This window comes from Nothobranchius furzeri, chromosome 12 (assembly GCF_043380555.1).
Source record: "Nothobranchius furzeri strain GRZ-AD chromosome 12, NfurGRZ-RIMD1, whole genome shotgun sequence".
NCBI classification, from domain to species: Eukaryota; Metazoa; Chordata; class Actinopteri; order Cyprinodontiformes; family Nothobranchiidae; genus Nothobranchius; species Nothobranchius furzeri.
The window spans coordinates 49,153,837-49,165,856 of NC_091752.1; the positions used below are offsets into that span (position 1 = coordinate 49,153,837).

Genomic DNA, 12,020 nt, shown 5'->3' on the forward strand with positions numbered 1-12,020 from the left:
CTCCGTTTATGATATCGAGGTTGGTAAATCTGAATAATAAAAATGTGTTGGCTAAAAAAGGATCAGGAGGAGAGCAGGACGAGCTAGTAGCAGCTCTGCTTGACTTTTTTAGTAAACACTGAGCTGAGTGTTTAAAATCAGAAGCCATCCACCCACTAATCCTAATGGTAGAGGAGACACGGTGTTTAACTTAGACATGACCCCAACAAGGCACCGTAGCATCAGATAAACACACATCAGACATTCTGAGTTTGTTTTACTTAAACAGAACCTCATTCTCTTGGAGGTGGAGACAGCTTGGGACAATTTTTTCACTTTTAATTTTGTGCCAGAAAAATAAAATGTAATTTACCAGCATGCTCTGTGTTTTACCTGTCTTTGAAAAACCTTTGGAAGCCAAACGCCACCAGTTTTAGCAGGGCCTCGAAGACGAAGATGAAGGTGAAGACATAGTTACAGTACTTCAGAACCTCCTCTAAATACTGAAAACAAAAATATACAAAAGAAAATAATGACTGACAGAGTACACTATACTATAAACACAACCTACACAACTTTATTTCTAAAATTATTGAGAACTAACTGAACTTCTTATTTTGTGTGTAAGAGTTTTTGAATAGTCTAATCTGGTGTGCAAATAAAAAAAAGGCCACTCGATTATCAACAAATTGTGTTGGTCAGCAGAATATTTCAATATTCCCTTTAGCATCAAAACTTTTGGTAGGAAATTGCAATTTGTTCTTATTTTGAAAGACACTGCGTCCATCTTGTAATTAAATTATCTGTGTGGTGCAGGGCCATACAGAGACCTTTGAAGGGGCTGGTGCTCAAAGTAAAAAAAAAATGGGGCACATATAGAGCAAAGTTTTTACACAGATTCACGATCCAACAAGTTAAAAAATTTAGATAATGAGACCCTTGATTTCAAACAACATAATGTAAACTAGGAAAAATGTCATTAATTAGGGTAACGTTATTTCATAAACAATTGTTTTAGTTTTTAAAGCTGACTTATGTTACAACCATATTTTTGTCCCTGATCTGAATCCAAGTTGTTTGATTTTTGATTATCTTCCAATACTGAGTCCTGTTGGTGATGCAATGCATTAAAAATGAATTAAAAAATGGAGAAAGTCCCATAGTCATCATCACATACTGGTGATCTCATTGGAACTATTTGGTGGTTTTATCCCCAATCCAACCCCTTAAAGATATTGGCCAGAGGCAAAATTCCTTCAAATGGCACGTGTGAAGTATTAAAACCTCAGATGAAAAAGGTTTTTGGATTTTTGTGGCTGGAATTTTAAGAAAATCTGTTTTTTACTGGCGCGAGAAAAACAGAAACTAACTTCCGGTCTAAGCCCTGCATGGGCAGCTGGTGACGTTTCACAAGGCGCTCTGCTGAAACATCTGTAGTAAACAACGCCTGACTCCAGTGTTTCTTCATTAGCGTTATAGCAGAGAACAGTGCGTCATCAGTCAGATGTAGCTTCTGAAGCCTCTGCTAATCGGTCAGATTTGTTTTTTCTTTCTTTCTCTGGGATACGGCGACAAGAACGGATATTGGATTACCGGAGACGTTCAACCGAACTCCGTGTCCTGCAGCTGGATATCAGAACCGGAGGTGCAGACATGCTTTGGACTGTTTCACTCAGAAAACCCGCGGCCCGATTAGGACACTGGGGAGGATTCTGTTCCGTCTTCGGAACCAAAATCTGTACAGGTTGTTAAAGTTTGTTAATTTCATGTCTGTGCTCCACCAGTAGCTTTCAGTTAAGTTCTCAGCTGATTAGCTCCATCATAATGTCCCAATATAATTCAGTAATCTACTGATGAGTAAAATAACGTGTTGCCACTTTACCTCTGGGCGTATTCATTGATATAAGATCGGAAAATGTTTAACCGATTGCTTACCAGAATACATTTTCCTGATACTAACTCGCTAGCTCGAGTTGTTGTTTTCTAGTCCAGGATAACACGGAGGTTCTACCGGTCCTTTAGGAGGATCTATTGTTGAAAAAAGGGATCAACTTTTAGATTATATCTGTATGTGTGTGTGTGTGTGTGTGTGTGTGTGTGTGTGTGTGTGTGTGTGTGTGTGTGTGTGTGTTTGCACGTGTCGTAGCTTTCACAAATTGCTTGTTCTTTACTGGAGCTAACACGGTTAGTGCTGCGTCAGTCATGCTAACGGGACTCGCCTGCTGGAGTCCAGAAGTACCGGTGTGGTTCTAAATGGATTTATAGATGTAGGTTATTATTTTAGATCAAACCTATGTTATTTAAAAATACACGTAGGACACGGACATATGGCTCAGACGTTTAGCTGCAGCTGTAAATGCAATTTTCTGTTTTAATTAGGAACACGATAACAAAATGCAATGATTCACCATGCTAGCAACAGCAGCTACCTAGTATGACGTGTGAGTGACGTATGCAAAACCTAACCCTAACCCTAACCACGAAGCCTTTGTGCTTAGGGCACCAAAATAGCTAGCAACGACCCTGCTAATAGCGATTTTCAGAGTAATGTGAATTACATCACGTAATACCTCGTTGGAAAGCCTGTTTTATGTGCTTTTAGAAACCGGTGGAATTATTTTAATTCGGTTAGTAATTCAGAAGTTATCACGCGGAGAATCTCTCATGTCCTCTTTTCTGTCTCAGACATGCTGGCTTTGCTCAACACACACACACACACACACACACACACACACACACACACACACACACACACACACACACACACACACACACACACACACACACACACTCCAACCATGGACTCAAATGGTAATGTAAACAAAAGCTCTGATTGAAGGCAGAATAAAAAAAACTCACAGCTAGTTGAGCGCGCAGACTCCTGCCAACGAGCAAATAACCGGTTTCAGTCGTCTCCATGGCGACAGATTTAGCGCGACAGCAGGTACAGCCAATCACACGTTGGCAAGACGCGACAGAGCTAATCAGTGAGCTTGTGGGCGGGTCTAAGGGTTCAGCTTGAGGAGGCTGCTTCCACATGGTCCTAGTGCCTAACCTGTATCCAAATATGACAGTTTTGGATGGTAAAAGGGCACCTTGGGCACTTCGGACAAAAGGAGCAGGTGCTCAATCAGCCCCCCTCCCCCTGCATGTGCCTGGTGTGGTGAGTATTATTCTGGTTTAGCTCTGTGAATATTTTTTATGTGAATAAAGGTAAAACTGAACTAAAGAAAATAGTTTGTTTCCACACCTCAGTTTCTTTGCTGTTTAATTCGGTCTTGCAAATGCAATCTTTCGGTTTCTGCGCTTTTTTGGACATGTTTGTGTAAACTTGATTAAATCTAGAATCTAAGCCTTGATTTACCGGTCGATCTACATTCCTATCCTCACCTATGGTCATGAGCTTTGGGTAGTGACCGAAAGAATGAGATCGCGGATACAAGCGGCCGAAATGAGTTTTCTTTGCAGAGTGGCTGGGCTCTCCCTTAGAGATAGGGGTGAGAAGCTCAGTCATCTGGGAACGGCTCGGAGTAGATTCGCTGCTCCTCCACATCGAAAGGAGTCAGTTGAAGTGGTTCGGGCACCTGGTCAGGATGCCTCCTGGACGCCTCCATGGTGCGGTTTTCCAGGCAAGTCCAACTGGGAGGAGGCCTAAAGGGAGACCCAGCACATGTTGGAGGGACTGTGTCTCTCACCTGGCCAGGGAACGCCTTGGAATTCCCCCAGAAGAGCTGGCCCAAGTGGCTGGGGAGAGGGAAGTCTGAACCTCTCAACTTAGGCTACTGCCCCCGTGACCTGACTCCAAATAAGCGGATAAAAATGGATGGATGGAGCTAAGAAAAACGTCTTAGTGCTGCCCATTGTGTGTTAAATTTGTGATTGACTGGGGCTGGTACTTCACGTCATCTGTACAGTCTCCTCCCACTCCCCCTTCCTCCCGGGATGGAAATTCCCCACACTTGGCCATGCCACACCATGCCTTCTAGCAACGCCCACTTTCAGAGCATTTTTTAAATCTCGACTAGGGGTGGAGTCAGGTGCGCAGATAGGGTGGGGGACGGGGGGTGGGGGACGGGGGGGGGACCGTCCCCCCCAGATTCAGATCGACCCCGATCCGTCCCCCCCAACTAAGGCCAGAAAGAAAACAAAATCGGAGGTTAAGCGCTTGAAGCTCCTTTTTCCAATTACATTGAACGCAGCATGACATAAACAAACACCGACTCCAGAGGCGCCAAAATGGTTGCTGCTAGGATGCAGGATGAAGCGAAAAAGGCAAGCAACAATTACTGCGTATTTAAAAAAAGACCAACAGTGTAAGTAGGCGGGACCGATCTGTCTGTTTATGCATGTTGGTTATAGTTTCAGTACGTTGTTGTCAGTGTTGGGACTTACTCGTTATAAGCGCCAAAGCCTCATTGCTGACTTTAACAAGTCTCATCTACAAATATGATCCCTCATGAAGTTACTACTTTACACCAGAAGATAGTGGAGATGTGTAACCTTCAGGCTGAGCAAAGTTTGGGAGTTTTTAGAGCTTGAAAAATGCCTCCCGCCGAGAGGCTCCCAGTCGGGGAGAGGAGGAGATGTGCGCAACATGAATAGTGTAAATATTAGATAAAACATATAACTGCTGGCAGTGTGGTTCACTCGTTTAATCAATAAATTTGTAGTGGTCACTAGTAGGAATGAATGCCTTGTAAGTCGTACTCTGAGGAGGAAAAAACTCAAATGCACCTGAATCAGGAAGTAAAAGTCAGCTGGAGGAGAAAGTAGCTTGACATGATAAGACTTGTAGTCTTTTTTTCCCCCTCATATTTGGACATCTTACCCCAAATTGGATAACAACATCGCAACTCTACCAATGACTTTGTTCAGTTTGCAACATTGATGTTTTATCTCCACAAATAACACAAGCTAGAAGGAGTTCTGCTGTGTGGTGGAGTTGCTAATGCTAATGGTTAGCTTCTACTAGCTGTTTCCTGGATGCAAAACGTACAACAGCCTTACCTGCTGCGAGACAAGATGGTTGAGCTCATCAGTGTTAAGTGAATGTGTGATGTAGATATGTCAGGGTTTTCAAATCCTAGAGTTTCTATTTTCTATCAGAAGCTAATGCAGGAGATAGGTGTAGGAGACTATTTTCATGTTCACGTGCATAACAAATTCAGAGTGACCAATTATAATCAGGAATAATAATTAAAACGCTGTTTTCAGTGAACCACATCAAGCGTTTCATCCTCGAGTTCCCTTCTTACTGGAAGCGTTTCAGATGTGAATTTGGCAGCAAAAGCTTTCAACGCAGCATTCCATGCAGAGAATAGCAAGACTATGCGTAGTTTTGGCTGTTGACGCCATAAAAAGCAAGGAGAAAAATAGCACCACGTGTCTAAAAAGGTCGATAGTATATTTTCAGTTCTGTTTACGTCCGCTACAGAGATTTTTACAGGAAGTAATGTGCTTTTATTATTATTTTTTTAATAGTTAAGCAAATGGAAATCTGCTCGTGACTTATTTTAAAGGTTTCCAGATGTTTTACACTGCTTTCATGTTTGACTTCCTCTCTGATCTGATAGGCAGAGGTTGTCCTGTTCTGGAAGTGTAGAGTGTAAAATATAGACTTGATGTGTAAGCAGTGTGTACCGACGCTTCTGGGATGCTTCCAAAACATAACACCGCAGGAGTGAAGAAAAGAAACGCTCTGGCCAGAGGGGTACTGGGTCTAAAATTCTGCCCTGGCATTTGTCCATTCCACAGGATCGAGTGCGGGGTGTGTGTGTGTGTTGTGCACATTGAAAATCGTTAACTTAGTTCTTAGTGGGGGGAAAAACAGTGCTGCAGCATGGTTGATCTCTTGACGTGGGATCGCCGAATGCGGGGTGGAGGTTGTAGTGGACCAGACCGGCTCTCAATGGGTTAATGGCCCACCAGGAAGATGCCCGGTATGCCAGATGGCCAGTCCATGCTGGCAAAATAGCATGATGCTATTTTACAGAGGAACATGAAATTACATTATGACAAGACTTGAGATTATCAAGTGCACAACCAAGTTTACTTACCTGTTTCTGGCTCAGCCTTGTCTGCTAAGTATGATAGGCCTTTAGAGGTCCGTGAAAATATAGCGGACAATGATTATGTGATCTATACCACTAATTGAAGACACAAGGTATATATCTGTACCACTCTTAACCTGCACAAGAGCCAAGATTGATTTAATGGGGAATACATTACCTGTGGCTGATTGTAGTGCTCAATGCTCATTGTGAAGACGTTGATGCAAATGATAAATGTAATGAAAAGGTCCAGATAGTGGCTTGTGCACAGTGTGTGGATGGACAGACGCAAAGGAGAGTAGTCTGCGTAGTACGGCCTCTGCTTGGCTTCTGAAACACAAACAAATCCCACAAAGAGATAATGAGAGACTGAAAACTGAGTGACTCGACTGTAAGTGCTCAGTAACGTGCACAGTCAGAGGGGTCACCACGCTTGTTTCACAGGCTGGAAACATTTCCTTTAAGAATTCTAATTCAACACAACAAGACATGTTTGTGTTTTCAATTGTCAAAATGGTTTTGCAGGACACACAGTGTATCTGATTATCTAACAATAGTCATGAAAGTGGTGCCCCTGTTGCATAACTGCCCCCGTTCCTGAGTCTGTGCACACCACTGCTTGTTTTATTTTTTTAAATATGAGAGGACATAGAAGTAACAGTTGGGCTTATAAAAGAAAGGCTACAGAGGTAATCAGATGTTTGCTCTCACTCTTTATTGGCATTAATGTCAATAATTAATAATTAATTTGAGGCTTTTAATGTTTGTTCTGAATTAGATTTTTCACGAATAAACGTAAAATCTTTAACTTCAGTGAATATTGAAAGCAAGAATTGGTGCAGACGTTTTTTTGCCTTTTTGTTTTAGGTGGACTTACCTTCACACACACACACACACACACACACACACACACACACACACACACACACACACACACACACACATATATATATACACACTGTAGAATAGAATATATTTCTGTAACCACAAGACCTATTTGATTACTTAGTTGTCTCATTTTAAAAGGAGCCCTTTTTGGATTTGTTGAGATTCGTAAATATTAGAATTTGTGTTATTGATGAAGTGTAAATGGACATAGAGCTGCATTTGTAATCTCTAGATTAGATTATTGCAATTCTCTCTATGCTGGGCTTGGTCAGTCATCACTGCGTCGTCTTCAGATTGTACAGAACAGCGCCGCCAGGATTCTGACTGGGGCAAGGAAGTGGGATCACATCAGTCCTGTGCTGGTCTCCCTACACTGGCCTCTTGATTTTTTTTTTATCAAGCACGTTTTAAACTCCTGGTTTTTGTGTTTAATTTCTTTCAGGGAGACGCCCCTCCTTACTTAGCGGCGCTCTTGAAGAGAGATTTGCCTTCAAGCACTCTGCCCTCTTCTGATCAGGGCCTCCTTGTTGTCCCTCGCACTAAGTGTCGAACTCATGGGGACTGGGCTTTCCCAATCCTAGCCCCATCACTGTGGAACCAGCTGCCACCCGCAGTTAGGCTGTCTACCTTTTTGCCGGTTTTTAAGAGTCGACTGAAAACTCATTTCTTTCGATTAGTATTTCCAGAACATGTTTGAAGTCAGCTTGATTTTGTGTTATTTTTAGTTCTTGTTTATAATTGCTGTTTTATTCCTTGTTAGGGCGCTTTTATTCGTTGTTTTATCCCTTTGCCTTATGCTCTACAGTTTATGTTCTATGTTTTAACTTAACTTTTTATAACTATATGTCTTTTTACAATGTGTTCTAGTGCCTTGGGCACCTGAAAAGGGTTGTGGAAGGCATTATATATAAATAAAGCTTTGATTGACTGAAAAAAATGTTTTTTATTGCCCTTGAAAAAAGTGTTGATTTCAAATTCTAGCTTCATCTTGACATTATCTGTACAAAGTTTGAGTCTGATAAAGTGAAGAACAACAATTTTAGAGGTTTATGCACAGACGCTTCAGGCAAGGTTTCAAATGGCACAATTTGTGCCATTTGACTTTTCTCTTGTATAATAATACATTTTTAATCGTTATGTCACTAAATGGATTCAATACAATCAAATGCAGATATTTTTTATAATTTTGGGACGTTTTTTATTTTTACCTCCATATATTTCCTACGGATGAAAATTAGCATCTTGTTAAATGAATTTGCATCAGTATTTTAGGTTGTTTAATATGAACAGTCTTATCTAAATAAAATAAAGTGATACCTTTGTGCCTCATCTGTAACCCCTACTGAGATTTTGACTCCTTTGTGTCTTTTAATTAATAAATGTTATTTTGAGAAACATACTAAATATGATTGATTTTGTGTCTTTAGAATGTTTTTCACAGAAGATCTGACTCATTACATGCCCATGATGATAATTTATTGATCTGTTACTTCATGCCCTGTTTGTCCAATGCATGCGTATGTTGATGAATTATCTGTGATAAATAGGATCTGCCCAGGCTATGTTCAACAACACAATTCACACCAACAGGACAATAGAAGTGCTTTGTTTTAACAGAATTGTTTCGTGTTGAACATTCACTCTTGCCTTACTGCTGATTTTTTTCACCAAGCACGCTAGAGAAAGTGTGTGAAGTTGAACAAACTCTGGAGCCTCTCTCTTGTCCAGTAGCGTTGCTACAGGATAAAACTTCAATGGTTCAAAACTATGTTCTTCTTTGGAATGATAGATGAGTTTGGACTGGTTGCATGGCCGAACCCTGAAGTTTGCACTGGAAAGGTTGAGTTCACCTGTGTTCAGCTGAAGTTTTGGACCAGAGAGATGTGGTAATAAGATAGGAAGATGTGTTTTCTGACCAAATCATTGCCCTAAAATATAACTCTGAACAGAGATACATTTTTTCACTATGAGTGAAACTACTTCCATTGATTCCTTAGATGTCAGGCATTACTTCATGTCACTGGTACGTACAGCGACTCAGTTGTACCGAGTGTTGTATAAACCATAAATGGCCCGATCTCACTTATTCAAAGTGATTCAGATCTGTTTATGTGGGTTTTTATGAAAGTTTATGAACTGTTACTGTTCTAGATTGCTCTTAGAGAACTTAGCTCTGACTGCATGGATTAACTAATCACAGCTATTCCTTGTGGGGCAAACTAAAGTCCTAAAAGGTCACAGTAGTTTATATAATCACAACTGTACAAAAAAGAAGGGAAATGATAAAACAGAAAATAGGAGAAACCCTGTAGTTACAGAATCACCTCTAGTGCCAGTGACCTGGCCCTGAAAACACAACCGGACTAGAAAATTCAATATCAAACCCTCTGAAGAAGTAATGAATAATTTCCACTTTCATAAAAGAGACACAGTGGGAGTGACGGGTGAGTGAGAGTCCTTTTGTCACATCAGATCAGCTGTTCTGGCCAGCAATGTAAGGACATTTACAAGTTTAACAAAATGGGATGGCAAGGCAAGTATCTTAGGGAGAATCCCAAACAGACAAGTCAGAGGTGACTAGCAAATGAGACAGCTGAAAGTTAATCAAAAACTGATTCCCAAAATGTGGACAACCTAGGGGAAGTCAGAAACACATAATTAAGATTAGCTGGACCTAAGTTACAGTCAGTACCAGGGGAAACCTACTCTTTGACTATTGTATCCTGTGCACCAGTTTACACTAGAGAAGGCAATGTCCGATACAGTCTTTGGCTTTTGCACTTAAAGTTCCTTAAGAGCACAGTGGCCTCCATAATGTTTAAATGGAAAATGTTTGGGACAACCAGAACCCTTTCCAGAGCAGGCCGTCCAGCCAAACTGTTACCGGGGGAGAAAAGCCTTGGTAGAGAAGTAAAGAAGAACCAAAGATCACTGTGGCTGAGCTCCAGAGACACAGTCAGAAGATGGGAGAAAGTTATAGAAAGTCAGGGCTTTATGGCAGAGTGGAAGCCTCTCTTCAGTGCAAGACACATGAAAGCTCGCACCGAGTTTGCTAAAAGACACCTGAAGGACCTCGACATGGTGAGAAATAAGATTCCCTGGTCTGATGTTTAACATGCTGCAAGAATGTTTTGGCTCTAAATCTAAGTGGTATGTCTGGAGAAAACCAGTCACTGCTCATCACTTGTTCAATACAGTCCTCACAGTGAAGCATGGCGGTGGCAGTGTCATGCTGTGGGGGGTGTTTTTTTAGCTGCAGGGACAAGACGACTGGTTGCAATCAAGAGAACAATGAATATGGCCAAATATGGATATTCTGGACAAAAACCTTCTCCAGACTGCTCAAGACCTCAGACTGGGCCGAAGGTTTACATTCCAACATGACAATGACCCTAAGAATACAGCTAGAATAACAAAGGAGTGGCTTCAAAGCAACTCTGACTGTTCTTGACTGACCCAGCCAGAGCCCTGACTTAAACCCAATTGAGCATTTCTGGAGAGACCTAAAGATGGCCGTACACCACTGTTCAACGTCCAACCTGACAGAAATGGAAAGGTTCTGCAAGGAGGTATGGCAGAGGATCCCCAAATCCAGATGTGAGAAACGTGTTGCATCTTTACCAAACAGACTCATGACTCATGTATTCGCTCAAAAGGGTGCTTCTACTAAATACTGAGGAAAGAGTCTGAATACTTAGAATTTTAGAAATGTATGCAGATTTCTTAAAAAAGAAAAACTGAATTATCACATGGCCTTGTGTTGTTGACGGGGGGTCTGAATACTTTCTGTACACACTGTAGATCTCTCAGGATTTTCAAATCCTAGATTTCCACCATCTAATGCAGGATATAGATGTAGGAAACAGTTTTCATGTTCACCCTGCATGAAAAACTGAAAAACCTTTTTTAAATGTTTTTTCAGTCAACCACATCCTTAAAGTTTACTATGAATATCTTGGCAAACAATCCTATATATGTGAATGCAGTCTGGCCATGACCCATAGACAGAGCTTAGTTGTGGGGCGGGATCTATAGTTGTCTTTTAAAGTGTCTCCACACGCTATTGGACAATGAACGACGAGACACACTCACCACTATGGATTTCATTTAATGGGGTACTCTGCCATGCATTGTCAAATAAGACACAAATGCCTCCCTTTTCTAAATAAACTTAAGTACTTCTATCTGTTTTTGACTCAAAGAAAAGCCCAAGTCTAAATAGTCCAAAGTTGATGCCAAAGCCATTTCAAAAAAGCCACCATCATCTTACTTGTTCCACACTGTCACATCGTCCAGCCTAACAAACCAATAGAGCACTGTGACTGGCATAACACAACACTGCTTAGTAGTGATGCACCAATACCGATACTGATACCAATACTAGTATCGGTAAATTTAACAGATACCAATAACCGATACCAATGCATTTGCTTGAAAGTGGCTTCACTGCAACTTGTCATTTCTGTTCACCTATTATTTTAGTTTTGTGATCATTTATATGAACATATTTTACTTTATATCTACCTCACAGTTTTTTTCTTGTTGAAAGCAGAGAAGAAAATAAAACCTGTATTCCAATTCATAGCATTTTTTTGTGGTAGAAGTATCTGTATCGCTAATCAGTATCAGCGAGTACTCAGATCCAAGTATCGGTATCGTATTGTCGTCATCTTCCTCCGCTTATCCGGGTCCGGGTCGCGGGGGCAGCATCCCAACTAGGGAGCTCCAGACCATCCTCTCCCCGGCCACCTCCACCAGTTCCTCCGGCAGGACCCCAAGGCATTCCTGGACCAGATTGGAGATGTAACCTCTCCAACGTGTCCTGGGTCGACCCGGGGGCCTCCTGCCGGCAGGAAATGTCCAAAACACCTCCCCAGGGAGGTGTCCAGGAGGCATCCTGACCAGATGCCCAAACCACCTCAACTGACTCCTTTCGATCCGGAGGGGCAGCGGTTCTACTCCGAGCCTCTCCCAAATGTCCAAGCTCCTCACCCTATCTCTATGGCTGAGCCCGGCCACCCTACGGAGGAAACTCATTTCGGCCGCTTGTATCCGCGATCTCGTTCTTTCGGTCATTACCCAAAGCTCATGACCATAGGTGAG

General features: G+C 41.7%; 1 protein-coding gene across 3 annotated transcripts in view; it reads right to left on the minus strand.

Annotated features, from left to right (window-relative positions):
• The window catches only part of cacna1ha (calcium channel, voltage-dependent, T type, alpha 1H subunit a), a 214,306-nt gene that overhangs the window by 39,781 nt on the left and 162,505 nt on the right, over positions 1 to 12,020 (minus strand). For all 3 annotated transcript variants that reach the window (XM_054750462.2, XM_054750461.2, XM_054750463.2), the window contains exons 28-29: positions 6,208 to 6,359; positions 373 to 482 (exon numbers count right to left, since the gene is read on the minus strand). In XM_054750462.2, the coding sequence (XP_054606437.2) occupies positions 373 to 482; positions 6,208 to 6,359 (262 nt within the window). The remainder of the gene's footprint in view (positions 1 to 372; positions 483 to 6,207; positions 6,360 to 12,020) is intronic.